At 39.7% G+C, this 17,831-nt stretch overlaps 1 protein-coding gene and 1 long non-coding RNA gene across 2 annotated transcripts in view; both read right to left on the bottom strand.

Moving 5' to 3' along the window:
- Positions 1 to 10,103, bottom strand: part of erf (Ets2 repressor factor) — a 53,004-nt gene extending 42,901 nt beyond the window's left edge. Inside the window, exon 1 of the mRNA XM_007253096.4 lies at positions 9,358 to 10,103. Within this exon, the coding sequence (XP_007253158.3) occupies positions 9,358 to 9,379 (22 nt within the window). The 5' untranslated portion in view covers positions 9,380 to 10,103. The remainder of the gene's footprint in view (positions 1 to 9,357) is intronic.
- Positions 10,104 to 14,379: 4,276 nt separating this feature from the next.
- On the bottom strand, positions 14,380 to 15,346 carry LOC111195566 (uncharacterized). Its single transcript, XR_007438318.1, has 2 exons — positions 14,904 to 15,346; positions 14,380 to 14,736 (listed from the first exon to the last, which is right to left on the bottom strand). It is a non-coding gene; the product is annotated as an uncharacterized LOC111195566 (long non-coding RNA).
- Positions 15,347 to 17,831: the final 2,485 nt, after the last annotated feature.

Below are 17,831 nucleotides of genomic sequence, written 5' to 3'. Positions count from 1 at the left end.
CACGAGTGTGAGAATTAGGAAAGTAAGTGCTTCCATCTACATAAGAGTGTGTGTGTGTGTGTGTGTGTGTGTGTGTGTGTGTGTGTGTGTGTGTAATGCAATGCAGACACCAGCCATTAAAGTGGAATGTGGGGGGTCTGGGCCCCCTAATAAACTGTGTGTGAGAGCGTATGTGTGTGTGTTGCACACTAACCCATACAAACCCAGACTCTTTGTGTTCATTACAACCGAATTATGGTTGCAACAGCATGCCAGGGTGACTAAACATTTTAATTGTGACAATAAGATGCTGGGTGTCACCAAATTTCAATCCTCCAAATGATTTCAGTTCGTTCAGTTGAGGACATGGTTTACACCACAGGAGAAGAAAGAAAATGAAGAAAGTTTCAAAGAAAATTAAGAAAGATGAGGAGGATAAGCTGCAGTAAGGGGGCTTTTAAACACCTACCTTGTTCACTCTGACCACCAAAAAGCTTGTGTAAACCACAGAGAACAACAGTCCAGAGAATAACTGTACCATACCATCTTTTTTTTGGATAGTTTTCAAGATATTCAGCCAATCATTAATCATAAAACAAAAATAGAAAAAAAATAGTGATGTCTATTACACACACCATTTGAAAAAAGTTGGATTCCAGCAAGTTTTGGGGCAGAATTCGGCACAACACCTGGAAAGGCAGCTTGCCGAACTGAAAACATAGAACAGTCCAAAACAAAAGCCCGCCTACAAACCAATCAAACCAATGTCAAGAAAGGCTGCAACTAATGTTCATTTTGGTAGTCCACTAATCTGATGATTATTCTTTTCGACTAGTCTGCCATGTCTTCCATCTCCAAAAACTATAGAAACTTTAAAGCTGAACATGAGACTTAAAAGCCAATTTAACGTCTAAATGTTTAAAGTCGCAGTCCGTATTATTTTGTTTCTAAACTAAAAGCAGAAGCATTTCTGAGTGGAGAAGGGACAAAATACTGTGTACTGAAACAACCATCCCTGCTAAGTCCAACATATTTATTCTAAAAACTTGGGTGTCGTGTCACTTTTCGCGGTAGTTCTTCTGGCCACGCCACACATCTTTATGTACTTACGTCACATGTACAGCCTCAGAAAGAAGAGCCGGCTCAGTTTTACTGAACATGAGCGGCTGGTGGAGCAATGGTGACTTCAGACGGGGAATCTCAGACCTCAGTAGCTCATTCACCCATAGTAAATCAAAGAAATGAAGGAGTGAAGCAAGCTCCGAAGACAAAATGGAACACAACAGAGCCCGCACTAAAACCAGGGATAACATCAGATTGGCGTTAGAATGATAGAGAGAGCTCCGTGATGTGAAAGGTCTCTCTCTCTCTCTCTGACTGAACATAACCTGGAATCGGAAACCCTGAGGCCCAGTTTAGAGTTATTCTTCCGCATGTCCCCAATCCGCATTCTTCCAAATCCCAAAACTTACGGACATCAGCTTTAAACATGTAAAGTTCTGTTACTAAGTGAGTAAATTTGTAATCTGCTGTGTGTTAAGCACTTTTGGTGACAAGTTGAGTGTAAACTGTGCAACTGAGCAATTACCCCATCTCCTATTGTTTTTCTGTCCCCAGCACTTTGTGTAATGCGGTATTGTCACGAATGAATGATTAGTCGACAATGAAATTTGTACAACAAATTTAAATCTAATCAACTAATCGTTGCAGCCCCAAAGTCAAGGATAAAAAGCCAATGTACGTGTGGATGTCAGGACGTAGCAGTAGGACCCAATATCCTATTACGTTTGCCAGGGCCCATGGAATTCAAAGAATGCTGTACTGACTTGTGGGATATAAATAAAGGGCATGTAATGTTTCTGAAGTATTTTCGCATGGACAGATTCTAGCCAGACACTGCCGGTAATGATCATTGCCACCCACTGCGCTGTCTAATGTGGTGTCCAATGTGGTAAAAGTGGTAATGTCTTCTGTGACATTTTTCCAATAAACACACGACACTGTGGATCAAAGAATGTTAACTGCCTCCACAACTTCAGAAATGGAATTCTCCATCCATCTGCGACCTACCATCAGGCCTCTCCTAAACTCACCTATTACCTCACATCTTATACAGGTTCATACATACTGCTATGATGAATAGCTTCACATAAAGCTCATTAGTCTACAACTTCTTGCCACCTCATATTAAAATTTCTCCTTTTAAGCAACCAGACTCGCGCCGAGTCGTCTCTCTTCTCAACCATGTCAAAACCAGACAAATTTACAAGCCCTCTCCAAGACTTCACAGACAGCAACTTACTCCCGTCTCACCCTCAGTCTGGGCACAGACTCTGAGGAGATGCTTTTGAAAATGTCACAAAGTACACAACTTGTGCTCTCTCTCTCATACACACACCCACACACCCTTCTGTATAGCCACACACAGGCACAGACACACACACACACCCACCCCAAAGGGAAAGCTAAAGCCACAGACACATAGGGCGAGCACTGACAGACGCAACCTCGACTAAACCTCAGAGTTCCCACCAAACCGTGGCTTGCAGTAGACACAACACTCCAGCAGTCTCGGTCACGCAGAAACCACAGCCAGAGAAACCTCGATCCTTCAGCCAGAGCAGGCAGAGGAACCTGTACATTCAGCTCAGCTCACAAATCAGCTATGCCAGCCAGCATAGACAAAGCAAGGCCTTTGAAATTCAGAGCCCTGTTCTAGGTTAATCAAACGTAGACTAAATTCAAGATTACAATCAGGAACTAAAACATGTGACCAACCTGGAATTAGAAAAACAAAAATACATCACACTTATAGGCAATCAATCTGCTTCCACCCTAAATAAGACGATGCAATATGACAAATTAGCACCAATTAAGTAGAATTAGTAGTAGAATTATTTAGCATCATCATTATTGCATTATTGCAGTTACTTCCGATTCCACATCGTGACTGGCTGAGAGGTATTATAGGAGTGCCAATATTGCACAATATTGCCATTCTGACTGAAGCTTTTCAATTATTACACTCTAACATGCGCACACAACCTACAAACGCAGCCATGGTAGCACTTACAATACAAAAACACAACCCCTAATAAATGGGCAAACACAAAATGGAATGACAAAACGCACTGATCTTATTGCCTATTGCTGCAGTATAATTTGCTTACGTATGGCTTTTCAAGAAAACTGTGGATATCGTCTGTACTTGTAGAACACTAAACCACACGTTTCATCATAATGTGAAGAATTAAACCTGGATAAGGGACCAAGTGTGTGAAGTTTTAGCATTATTAAACATTTTATAGTATATTATACATGATTGGGTAGTCCTAACTTTATAAGTGAATAGCATTAACAACTGTTCAAAACAACATAGTACAAAAATGAGAAAAAGAGGGCAAAAAGAAAAGGACAGCATCAGTGTGTCGAGTTTCAGAGGGAAACTCGTGCCAAGAGGTGCTCAGAGATAGCAGTCCTGAGTTCTTATCAGCCGCATAAACCCCTACAGTTTGGTTCCGGTTGACTGATATTCTCGTTACACCTCCATACGGTGAGAACATTTCAGGCAACGCGTTTGTGTGTGTGTGTGTGTGTGTGTGTGTGTGTGTGTGTGTGTCTCTCTCTCTCTCTCTCGACTCACATCATGTCAGCAGTACACTCTGGCATGTGGTTTTGGTTAGCTCACATTACCTGAGCGTCACCGTGTGTTGTGTTTGTCACCGATCTCTCATCTCACTGTCGTTTCCAGGAAAAACCTGCTTCCTGTGCATCACTATGGGTCAAACAGGGAACACAGCCAATTCACCTAGCCTTATGCAGTACATGGGCCAATAAAAAGCATTACCAGCTACCTGGGTGGCTCTGCAGTTATGGAATTATGTTAGACAAACAGGTAACTGATAACTCTCATACTGTCAGCATGCTAAGTCTTCCTTTCAGCACATTTTAGTGCACTTTGCTGGAGGCACTGTAGGAAATGGAATTTCACAAGAATGCAAGAAGACTTTAAAACATCACACACACGTAAGAGTGGGAGACATGGCAAAAATAACATGTTGCTGCATCAAAGGCATTTTTAGGCATTGAAATACTTTTGAGCTTGTAAAAAAAAAAAAGTAATAGGCAAAATGCACCAGCAAAACTGAGGTCACATTTAGAAAGGCGATAAAAACAAAACACAGAGTACAGACTTTTTGTTGGTTTGCGAATTATTTAACTATTGTAAAAAATACTTTAGAATATATACTAAGATATAATATCTACTAGAAGTAGTGACAACAGTCAAGATGTTATCAAAATGTATTGTCATGCAATGGTTGTGATGTCTTGTTGAGGTGCCAAGAGGTCATTAGGGCTGCCCAGATAAAATCTTAAAGTCAATGAAAATTCAGCAACCCCCTACCCCCATCCTCCACACCCCCAAAAAAGATCTAAAAGATCATTTGAATGGGCTATGGATCTCACTGCATTTTACACACAATGTCAGTGAATGAACAGCTGATCATGGTGTCTTTAAAAAAAATATTAATGTTTGGTATTTAATAAAAGATAAGATTTGATACAACTGTCAGATTTACAAACACCACCATTACACATCTTGTATCTTTGTATCTTGTATCTCCATTTTCAAATTACTTGAAATAAAATCTGCTTGCAGGAATAAAAATAAAAAAACAGAGGAAAATACTGTAAAGCTGCCACTTCGCAGATACAAATTTTGTTGTGTAAATGTAATAAAACTTTCATTTAAATCTAAAATTCAACATGAATTCATTTCAACTGAATTTCCGATAACAGCCAACCATACTCACACAACTAGAATGTGAACTCCAAGTTAACACATTTTTTAAACTTTGACAACTAGCAAAGGGCCATTTTAAGGTTTCCCGTACGGCCTGCCATACCTGTGTCACAAAACACTTGAGGCTTTTTTTTTTTGTCAGCAGAACACTGAATCATACCTGCAACGCTGAATAGCCCACTAACACCTCCACCCAGTTCTGTGCAGCCAGAGCCTCCCTTTGAAGCTAACAGCACCCACGGCTGCCTTTCCTAAATGCTGGCTAATTGCCCATATGTGTCCTTTCACTTCACATGCTGGAAGAGACAACAACGTGCCCGTTTCCAGATGTGCTGCCTCACATGTGGAGGATTGTTGATATAATGAGTAAAGCAAGTGGAAAAAAATATCAAACTGGGACACCCTCAGCCTGCGAGACAGATGGGCGGATATTACGTTTAAAAACTGGTAAAGAGCTGAGAAGGACCAAGTGGGCTTCTAAATATTGCTGAGTCCATGGCTACTTCTTCCAAAACCTAACAGACAAATCATATACTATTCCAGGTTTACTAATAAGTTCTTACATATTAACAAAAGTGTATTTTCCACTTGATTAAAACTGGCTGAAGCAGACATCCAGCTGAGCTCCAAGCCAACCCCAAAATCTAATATATTATCATACAGGCCAGTGGAGGAAATAAGGCTGTGGAGTTCTGTGCGAGTGACTCTCAGAACAGTAGCAGGGTGGTAGTAAAATAGCTGTTTTAGTGTTTTACTCCTGGTGTAATTAACCCCTTGGGTACCCATGCAAGAATTTGCAGGAAGAGAGGTTTAAGAGTCCCTGCTCTTGGGAGGCTTGGGCAGGGACTTGGCTGACAGAGCTGTAAAACTATTTTAACAGTTTAATTCATGTCTGCTTCCCCAAATCGTTTTTTTTTTTTTTTCTGCAATTTGTGATTTGTATAACATAAAAAAACAACAACAGAGAACTCCAGTGGCAAATGGACTTGGGGTGTAGTGAAACATGGTAACAAGAACAAACTTTTGTAGAATAGCATACCTCTGCTCCACCCCAGCATTCCCAAATACAGAACTTTTAGCAAATGCTCCCAAAGGGCTTAAAATGCTAGTGGTAGGGGCATATCCTTGCCCATGCCAAGAAATGGGTATTTTTTACACAATTAACAAACTCAAAGTAGCTCCACGCTGCATTGTGGAATTCTGATGGCCCTGACATATAAAATGAAACACTGAGAACTATGGAAGTCCACAGACAGCTTTAAAAATGGTATGCATCTATCATTAGCATTGTAAGCCTGTTGAGAGCATCAGCTAAAAGCACTGTATTTGCTGGAGGAGAACAGAGGTGGGCTGTTAAAGTAACAAGTTCATAATTGTTATCAGGGGTGTTACATATCGTATTGAACGCTATAATATCACCTACATTTCTGAATATTGTGAATGATGTTATACCCTGAAATATTGTGCCACATCACCCATCCCTAATTATCACATCAGGGTACTACTTTTTTCCTGTTTTTTAGCAAGAGGAAAAATTCACATTGTTCTTATTTCCTATTACATATCTACTAGAAACATATTATATCTGTCCAGTATCATTTGTTTAACTATAATCCTGGATATATGGAGATATTTGGAGTGCATTATTAGTATCATGACATTCTGGATAAAAGTGTTGTATTTTTTTTTAAATATCTCAGTAAGGGGTGTGTCATATATCATATACAATGATAAACTTTAATTATCATTTTGTTGCAGTAGTGTATTCTTGAAATATTTTTTTAATTCAGTGTTTTGTCATATCGCCAAGAGTATCATCATGAAATATTGTGATATTATTTTAGGCCCACTAAAATAATATTTGACATATATTTTAATATATAGCTAATATATGTACATGTTCTGTTCAAATTCCCCATAGATCATTCATTCGTTTTTATAGATACGACAGGATTGGATGTTTGAGATTCTTCAGATTTTACAACTGTGTACAGCTACTTTTATATGTTCCTATACTTGTAATGCATTTTATTTACCCACTCACATTTAATTTAATACTTTAACTAGACAGTAATGACTGCATTTATGTCGCATGGCTGCGTTTGCGTTACAGCTACAGCCACTGTTTACCGCCGGGGCAGACTCGAGCTGTTGTGCCCACCTCTGCTCACCTACACTGAAACAGCCACGACGCACCAAACGGAGCCCTCCTACCACCCTATAAAAGGGGTTACTTCATGGCAGGGTTATGGACCACCAGATGAGGGGGAGGTGGGGAATGGAAGAAATCAGCTATTGGTTTAAAGCATAAGAACATGACTTCACTGTCTGCGGAGCGCTTTTTTTAACCATCCAAGAAGAGCAACAGGCTCCTCATAAAGCAACAGCCAGCCCACATCTCCAAACTTCCCCTGAGCAGGAACTGTATCCATCCGAGCTTTGAACACTTCTTTTAATTCCCTCCCTCTAATTCCACAGAGCGCATACCTCAGGACACAATGCTCAGACTTCAGCACACACACACACACACACACACACGGAAGAGGCACAGGTGAACTCTACTGAGCGCCATTAATTACAAACCCAAGCATGTAGGTTATGTCTTACTCGAAAAAATCCCTCTTAGAGTATATTCATCACAAGTTAAACTAGAAAAACACATCAAAATCAGAAAAAAATCAGAGCTTCAGGCTAACAGAGAGCCAGAACACAAACTTTTAACATCAGCTAGTTGGCATTGTGTGTTAGTGGTTGTGTGTGAAAGCCTGTAAAATCACACACTGTGAAAACCACTAGCTAATCTGAGGAAGAAACAGTGTCAGAGCTTACTAGAGTTACTACTGCAAATCCTCTCTAAAAAAAACTCATCCTAGCCCAAAAACACCACTAATACATTTTTAACTAAGAAAAATTGACCATAACTAAAAAATATACCTCCACCAGTGTACCACTGCACATCAACAAAACTAAGCTTTGTATAAACTCGACTTTATCCCAACAGAACTCAACTGCACACAGAGAACCTGGGAGCTTCTACCAGCAGCCATCTAACGTTACTCCAAGATCACATTTCTGATTCGGGACAGCAGTGCTAGCTTAGGTTAACTGTTCGTTAGCTCAACAAGAGAGTTCATACTGCCGATACTGCTCCTCCGTGAAAATGTGGGGACATATTCCCAGTGTTTACAAAAGCAAAAATGTATCTAAATCTAATCCTGAAGCATGACGTCTAACGCAATGTTGCTGGGTCATCATTAGACACCATACTCACCCAGCAAACCAAACAAAGACGCGTTTTTGAGTTATGATCTTTCCTGCAGTATGATCTTGTTCTGCAGTAGCTAGCTAACTACAACTTTCTCCAGCCAAATGGCTGGCAGGAACACCAGCAAATGGTGGATGCCATAAATGGCTCACAATTGCCGGTTACAAACACCACGCGTTCATTCCTCAACATTTGTCCTCAGCCTGTGCTTGATTCTGTTATGTGGAAAACTAGTAAGCTAATGCGAATAACTTAATAAAAGTTAGTTAGCTAATTAACTGAAAGCGATCTCGCTCCTGTTAGCTAACCTAGCTAGCGTTAGCTATTTAGTTAGTCCACTGGAGAGAACGAAGAAGCGAAGGGGCCGAAAGTTACGTTACTAGCTGGAGTTAGCTAAAACGCTAGCTTTAGCGAGCAGCCAAACTTGGGCGCCCCTGTGAACAACTCCGCCGCCGGACCCATTTTAAAGCAAGCCGTGTGCACTCCACTCTGGTCCGATAGCAAAAAGTGTAACTTAGCTGTAACACGACGGTGTGTTGTTACAGTTCACTAGCTAAAACAGTCATGTTAATTAACTGCTTGGTAAACTATGACCAGGTAGCTAACTTACAAACGAAGCATAGCGATTAAAGCACCACAAAATAGTTAGTTTATTAGCGTAAAGCTAACTTTAATAGAGTCCAAACTCCTGAAAACTGACGCCTGTTTGGTAACATTAGCAAGCTGATTTATCTCATGCTTTTCCTGACTTGTCTCGGGCAAACTGTTTTTTTTCTCCTCTCTCACTTGAACTTTAGTTATATATTTAGTTTTAAACTTTTAAACAGACTATTGAGGACTTACCACAGTTTAGCTAGTTAGTAAAGCTAGGTTATCTAAGCTAGCCAACTTTATAGTTAACTAGTTAGCGGTTACCTAGCTAAGAACATACTAAAATCATAGCTCAAGTTGTATGTTGTGGTATTAAATAGCTAACTAGATACTGTCGCGAGCTTAAAGCTAGCTACGTTAGCTAGCTGTCTACCTAGTAAGCTAGCCAGTCAGCTAGCTAAACTCTGTAGCTAGCTAACCACCTTCACAACATTAAAATCAAGCAGCAAATCAATCAAAACTTGGGTCGAGTAATAACTAGTTAGCTACTTAGCTAGGGTTAGCTAGTTAACTAGCCATCTTATTTCACTTCATAGCTTTTAGCTAACTTCGTTGTGAAAAAAAGTTTAGCCAGCTAACTACTAGCTTAGCTAACCATAGGTAAGCTAGGCAGCCCGCTAGCTAGTGGCTTATTCATTGTTGTTAGCTGTAAACTTACCCGAGTCCCCCGGGGTCTTCATGTCGATAGTAGTAGTAGTAGCGTAGCTATTTCGTTAGCTCGCTTTCTAATTTGAAGCCAGTCGGACAGTCAGTTGAGTTGTGAATCTCTCTTCTCCGTCGTTGTTCCTCTTGCCGTGCTTAAGCCGCACAAACTCCTCGCTAAACTTTTCTACTTTCACTCCGCTCCTGGCTTTTCCACACTCTCTCTCACTCGCTCTGCTCACTCGCTCCGCTCGGCCCCCTACCGTTCCCCTCTCTGACTCGCGTCGAGGCTACGGCTCTCGGCGGCTCCAGCCCGGTGAAAAACGCCGCCTCGGTCCGAGAGCGGCTCACTTTAGCGGTCTTCAAAGAGCCGGAGAGAATCTGAGAGGCGCGTCGTGCCGATGGACGAGGGCTGGGTAGAGCTAGAGTTAGAGCTGAGCGACGTGCTGCCGCTGCCTGGGCTCGGTAAATTAACTAAGTTAACCTAGCTCATTAGTTTAGTCGCCCTGCAGTGTTGCATATTCAACACGTCCACGTCATATTATTATTATTCTCACAGTCAAAACAACACAGAGCGAGAGACCATGTCTGAAGAAAAAGAGAGAGAGGGAGGAAAAAAAAACAGTCTGGGGCACAGTTTTTTTTTCTCTCCTTCTCTTCACTGAATTTTTTTCCACTCACTCACTCTGTGCCACTCTCTTTCCCCGTCGCCCCCCTCCTCTCTCTCTTCTCCTCCTCCTCCCTCTCTCTCTGTGTCGGAGCAGTGTCGTGTTTCGTTCTCCCGACCACACGGGGCCGCCCACGCGGAGCGCGGGCAGGGAGGGTAGAGAGAGCGAGCGGCGGGGGGAGGGAGGGGGTCACGCCCACTCGCCATTTGCTCCATTTGCTCGGCTGCTGCTGCTGCTACTCCTGCTGCTGGCGTCATTGCAGCTCGCGCCGTTGCCCGTGGAGACCGCCAACGCCGCCGCGCGTGGATGATTGCGAGATGTGACGCTCCATCGTTGACCCACGCGCATACACGCACGCAAGCACATAATCATTTCTCTTACACACACACTGATACACGCAGTAGTGTGGGAAAGTGGAGAGGAGGTCATTAGCAGTCAGAGGGTCTGAAACACGAAAACACGCAACAGCAGCAGCTCGAATGTAAATCCACGCGTGTAAACAGCGAGTCACGCTTTTAACAATTACAGTATTACACATTCTCCGTATTTCCACTCACTGACCACTCTCTTTGAGGCCCACCTACCCGCTCCATGCTGCCACCTTATTATATGAAGATAGGGTACATCATGTTATTATCATCATGTGCAGTTTGTCAGCCACTCCAGTGGTTCTTAAAAACGTGTGGGATGTGTGGTACATACCAGATGGCCTCAGAAAATGTAATGCACACAAAATTATTAATGATTTAAATCTATGAAGTTTTCATCTGTAATTTTTAATAACTTTAGATTTGTTTGTGCTCCGTGCTTAAAAGAGAAATCTGGTGTAAAATGAACTTTTGTCAAATGGCCCACCCCTGTTCACCCCAGCATTCCAAAATACAGCGGTTTTAGCTGATGCTCAACAAGTTTCCAATGCAGAGCATAGTGGCATAGACTTGCCCAAGCAAAGAAATCGCCATTTTACACCATAAACAAGCTCAAAGTAGCTCTGCATTGCATTGGTAGAATGACATTCAAAACAAAGCACTGAGAACTTTGACAGCGCACAAGTAGTTTATTAAAAAAGACAATATGTGGGATTTGAATGGGAGTCCTCTTGCATTGATTGAGGATGTTATTTCAGCCAGAGTCTGTTTGCATGGACAGTTCTAGCTAGACTTCACCGGTCACAATAATTTAACCCCAGTGCGCTTGCTGTCCACTGTTGGTGGTAATGTCTTTAATGATTTTTTTTTCCTGGTATGCATATGACAAGTTAAATGCTCACACAACTTCAGAAACAGACTGTCCCATCCATCTGGCACACACTATTAGGCCTTACAACAAGTTCGATACCTCATGTTTCCTTGCCATGGGCACCTTACCATGAGGCTAGTGTTCAACCTCACTAACAAGTTAAACAGGTGTGGGCATTTTCAGACTCCTGAGGTAACCCTTCATGATCAATAAAGTCGCTTTATATTCCTTCACCAAGTAACACAATCTGCAATAATATACTTTAATTGCCCTCTGTTGTCTTAGTGTTTCTAACTACCCAGTGCATTCCTTTATTTTAAGGATGTACCAAACTGTTGTTTTGGCTACTCAAAGAAGTTTGTGCTATCTCATTAAATCTCTAAAGATGGCATCCTCCACCTGCACTGACACCTCATTAGACCTCATATTGGAAGCTCCAGTAAACAACTACCAAATGCAAATTCAATACATGGAATTTGTCATGAAACAAAAAAAAAAAAACATGCTGTTCAGATGTCCAATTACTTTTAAACATGTAACAATGAAGGGGCTGTGTGAAAAATGCAGCTTTTTGTTTTTTTAGAAAACCTCTTGAATTAAATTCTTTACAGTCTTGATCGTTTGATTGTAAATGCACTCATGTGGTGTAGAGACAAAATGTGTCCCTGTCCAAATACATATTGACCCAGCAGTACATGTTGTACACTATGTCTGGTTTTAATGTATCACTGAACTTGCAGTTAGCTCTGTTGACTTGTTCACTCTGCTCTAATGAGGGCTCTAATACAGACCAGTGACAGAAAATACAGAATATAGACCAGAAAACGAGAGGCAGCATTCAGCAGTGCTGTCTAATTGCTTTAGCTGCACACATTAAGAAGCTAACAAATGCTAAGTGAAAGTTGGTGAGCACACCCTATGTTCAGCAGTAGTTACTGTTTAGCTTGTAGCAGATACATTAGAGTTATGTAGAGTTGTAGGAATTTATATTTATTGCTTTTCCAACCAGGAACCAAAAGCATACCTTTCTAGAGATATATAGAGTATATAGTAAAATCTTTTTATGTTACGTTACTGACTGTAAAGTGTACAATGCATGTATGACGTGTTGTTCTCATCTAGTATTTATAACAATGATAACCTGGGGGTAGGGGTGTTATGGTGTGTAATGCTTATCAATTTGAAATTCCCATTAGATTTCTCAAATTAAAAAGCAGGAAAATTACCCAAAATTTTGTTTTTCATTTTTGTTTGATCTTTAATCTAAATAAGATAAAAACTACTGAAAATTCCTTTTTTCCCTTAAGCTACATATTTTATATTCACACTGATGATAAACATACAACAATGAACTTGAGGGAAGTTGCTAACAAAGTGCTAACTATCTTTTTTCTGTTAACCAGTTAATCTAACATGCTTATGCTTTATTTTAGTGAATTACAGCCTAACTACCTCTAGTATCCATTTTCCTAAAACGCAAACAAGCATGCTAATAAGCGAGTCGCACTGAGGTGCAGAGTGATTCAAAATGGACCCACATCACTCACTACTTGTTTGTATTTAAAACCTTTAAGCAACATTCTGACCTTTTTACATCTTAACCCACACAGCAGACCAGATGAGGACGGTGTATCTGTGCCATTGGACAGTTGTAGGGTGTGTGTGTGTGTGGAAAAAAATCTAGCATGCTAATGTTTACACACCACAGGCTGTATTAACTATACAACACTAGGTAGAACAAACTGTAACTTCCTTTAAAATAATCAGTGAAATCAGTCAACTTTTTTCGACTTGCTTTTTCCCACTGTACTAAACTCATTCCAAACTTTCCGAAGGTCTTTCCAAAGATCGGGGTGCAGGACTTTTTTTTGTACCTTTCCATTACTGTATCCTGGGGCATAAAAAGTGGGAATTATTGCCTTTATCTGACTGCAATACGATTATAAAACAATTATTGATGCATCCTTTTTTCTTGTTGCATGACTACTTGGTACTTTTAAAGTAAAGTATTTGTAATGATCCATAATGAATAAACGCTATTTAACAGTCTTTTTTACACCATTTCCATTTGCTTAAAAAAAAGCATAGTTATTTCAATTAATCAAATGGTTAATAAAATATTCTAGGATTAATGTTGTTAGTGTAAAATTAAAACCAGCAACAAGGAATGCAGAAACCTAAGAACCAGTGAAATGTCCATATGGAGCTGGTTTTAATGTTGTGAATGATCTGTGTTTGATCTGAATATGAATAAAGTATTGTTTCCCACTCATTAGGACTCCCCCTATCACTAGTAGTGCCCCAACACTCCAGGAGGGTGAAGACTAACACATGCTTCCTCCGGTACATGTGAAGTCAGCCACCGCTTCTTTTCGAGCTGCTGCTGATGCAGCATTGCTGAGCAGCCAGCACGCTCGGAGGAAAGCGCAGCGTCTTTGGTACATCAGCTCACAGACGCCCTGATAGTTTTTTAACTTTGATAAATAAAATTATCATAAAAAAGTGTTTTTTTAAATATATATATTTACTCAGGTTGTCTTTGTCTGATAATAACGTTTATTAGATAATCTGAAAAAATATCAGTATGACAAAAAAGCAAAAACAAAAGAAATCTGTCACACCACAGTAGGGTTGAAAGAGTCAGTCAGACTGCTGCTTTTTCACTAGCACGCTTTAGTCCAAATGCTCTAATGACCTGCTATTCTTAATTAGCCAAACAACAATACCTTGTGATATGTATTTGTAATCTGAAATAATAGTATGTGCTTTGGTCTGGTACTGGTAATGCCCTTGTCAGTATTGCTGACATGCAAAAAACAGCTTACAGAAATGATTCAACGCTGGAAACGTGAGTGCTGGAGACTGAGGGAGGTGAAATGGAATAAGAAAAGAATGGGCGGAGGTAGGAGGCCTTCTTCATCGTTCTGTTTCCATTTCCTTCATTCTGCCTCTTTCTTCTCTCTCTCTCTCTCTCTCTCTCTCTCTCTGCCTAATGTCTGAGCAGTAGAGGGTTTGAAGGAAGAATTACGTTTCTAAAGCATTTGCACGTCCATGCCAAATTAACAATACAGTGATAATGCTCATCTCTCTCTTAATCACACATGCACACAGACACGTATAGACAGAAACAATTACATATCTAGTCATCTTTATTCTTAGTGCCTTAATGGCCCCAAGACATTCAGGAGGATAAAAGCTTGAGAACAAATTGCTCCTTACTTTCAGGAGGAAAGTGGTTTACAGCAACCCTTTGTAGGTGGGAAAGTTCACACTAAACAGCTGAAAATGAAGTGGAATTAAGTAACTCACACCTAAAAAAGTTTAGACATCACTGAATGATGTAATGTGAAGTTGGTCCTGTGAAGAAGCCATTTGGTTGGAGTGTGAGACGAGTGAGTGAGTGACTGAGAGAGGCCAGATCTGGTCTGTGGTGTCATTTGTAGATGTTTTCTTTTTCTTCTCTCCTTTGTGGAGCGACCTTGCCGTCCCTAATCAGGATGACAGACAGACGCGCAGCACAGAAAGAGAGGGGGGGGAGAAAAACAGAAAGAGATGAGTGAGAACGGGAGGGCGAGAGGTTAGGAAGGAGAATTCTCCTGTGGCACAGGGTGGGACAGGCCACAGTGTATCTGCACAGCAGAAAAACACCACTTACAGTAAGAGAGTTTAGCCTTGAGATTTGGGGAGCAGTCTGGACCTGTTGCATCTCTCACAAGGAATTAGGCATTTCGTGGACGATGAGTCAAATACAAATCAGTCCTTTTGTTTTCTGCAAAGCAAGATAACTGAAGGGGTGGGCGATATGGTAAAAATGTTACAATATTACGATATTTAAAGACATTTTCATGTTACAAAATAATTTTCTTAATATTTGGTACATGGATTTTTACTCAAAATCTGCAGTACTCAACTTACCCCAGTTAAACAAGTCTATTTACACTCCAGAGTCCACAATATCCTTAGAAAAGCATATTGTGTTTCACAGTCCCAAAAAAGATTGGTCAATACTGCTAACCCTCTACACTGCAAAAACAATAAATCTGTTGGCAAAACTTAGACAAAATATATGTTAATTGAGATGTGAACGATTATATTAAGCAAAAATAAAAAAGCAAATGGGTTAGCTATTTTTTCTGTCTAGGTCTTAAAATGATTAAAGAACGACTTAAATCAAGAAAGAAAAATCACAGATTTGGACACAAGAATCAGAATAACTTTACAGGTAGCTTTTTGTGGATTCAAATTACTTAAAATGAGGTGAACATTCAAAGTGGGACTGATTAAGATCACTATTCCTAAAATAAGCAAAATAATTTTACACTTGCTTTTATGCTTAACAAGACAAAAAAATCTTATCAGAGAAATAAATAAGAATTATTGCCTTGAAACAAGATAATTTCAGGGGCTAACATTGTGTTTTTTGCAGTGTGCAGAGATGGGAAGGTAACATTTGCTGGTACCACTTTAAAATAAGACTACCTTTATAAAGGGTTTACAAATGGTTTACAAATAGTTTATTAATGGTTACTAATTAGGTTGTAAACGCCTTAAAATCAATAATAATCAGTTATAACACATACGTAGAAAGGGCAACAATATAGATGGCTGTGGGTTCACTATTTGACAAACAACAGGTCATTGTATCCCTTTCTACATATTATAACTGATTATTAAAGATTTTTAAGGCATTTACAACCTAATTAGTAACCATTAATAAACTAATTGTAGACCATTTATAAATCCTTTATAAAGGTAGTCTTTATTTTAAAGTGATTCTCATTTGCTGGTACAAGTCAAACCATATTTATGAACTGGTCATATATATTTAAGTTCACAGGCCTTCATCATTCATCATTTTTTTATTATTCAGTACTTCAAAATCACTTTTTCTGTATGATTTTTTTGTTATTTGAGAGTATAGTATTCCCTATAGTTCAGATAACCAGATATTATGTTTTGATCTAATTGTTACAATCCGCAAAGTAGTCATAGTGGTAGTCATAGTGATTTTACATTATGCACTGCGACTAAAGCCGATCAAATCAAATATATTTTAAAAATATTACAAAATGAAAGCTCCTAAAGTTGTCTTACAAAACACATGCAAAAGACTGAATACACTTTATGAAGACATTTCGCAAGTAACCAAGAGTGCTTACCCACCAAAGGAACCCTGATAGGACCTATCAGCGCACATCAGAAGTTTATTTATGTGCTTATCAACGCAAACAGTGACCAGAAGTGATTGAGACTCAACCACTCCAACTTCTGTTTGAAGCCACTTCCAACCATCTCCAGTAAACACGGATTGATCACTAAGCCAGCAACTTAATGCTGCTCGGACAGGATTACCCACCAATAGTGTTACAGTATTATCACGGGTGTTTTTATTTGTTGACTGGGTCTTGGAAAGACACATTTTACTGCACTTTTTTAAAAATGTGGCCAGTATGTCTCAGGTCACCTTCTAAAGTGGTTTGAGTGATCAGATTTATATCTGTTTTAAATGTGTCTTACACTTGTGTTTACACTTGCTTTTTATGTGGCTTGGACTTATTCAGATATAATCCTGATTCTCAAGACAGATGTACAGTAATTACCAGGTGTAAATGGGGTGAATGGGAGTTATTTACAAGCTTTGAAATGCAGACAATAAATTCAATAATGCAGATCTGATTTTTGTGACTTATAAACAGAACTGAGTCACTCAAACATGATTAAAAAGTTACTTTGAGGTAAATTACGAGAACTATCTGCATGCTAAGGAACACGAAAAAATGGCTAAAGGCCTGTTAAACTTAAAACCTTTTTTATATGTTACGAAATGAAAGCCCTAAAGTTGTCTTACAAAACACATGCAAAAGACTGAATACACATTCCGTAGATATTTTGCCAGTAACCAACAGTGCTCACCCACCAAAGGAACCCTGAAAGGACCTATCAGCGCACATCAGAAGTTTATTTATGTGCTTATCAACGCAAACAATGACCAGAAGGGATTGAGGCTCAACCACTCCAACTTCTGTTTGAAGCCACTTCCAACCATCTCCAGTAAACACGGATTGATCACTAAGCCAGCAACTTAATGCTGCTTGGACAGGATTACCCACCAATAGTGTTTCATTTGTATTGGGAAGGGTTTTGGTTGTTGACTGGGTGGGACTGATGTGGAAAGACGCATTTTACTGCACTTTTTAAAATGTGGCCAATATGTGTCTCAGGTCACCTTCTGAAGTGGTTTGAGTGATCAGATTTATATTTGTTTTAAATGTGTCTTTTTATTTATGTGGGTTGGCATAATCCATATAAAATCCTGATACTTAAGACAAATAGATATACAGTAATTACCAGATGTAAATGGGGTAAATGAAAGTTATTTACAAGCTTTGAAATGCAGACAATAAATAAAATAATGCAGATCAGATTTTTGTGACTTTGTGACAACTAAGCCACTCAAACATGATTTTAAAAGTTACTTTGGGGTAAATTTTGGCAAATATCTGCATGCCTAAAGACTGAATACACTTTATGTAGATATTTCGCCAGTAACCAAGAGTGCTTACCAACCAAAGGAACCCTGATA

Source organism: Astyanax mexicanus, chromosome 3, assembly GCF_023375975.1.
Source record: "Astyanax mexicanus isolate ESR-SI-001 chromosome 3, AstMex3_surface, whole genome shotgun sequence".
Lineage (NCBI taxonomy): Eukaryota > Metazoa > Chordata > Actinopteri > Characiformes > Acestrorhamphidae > Astyanax > Astyanax mexicanus.
This window is presented reverse-complemented; position numbering and strand designations above follow the sequence as displayed.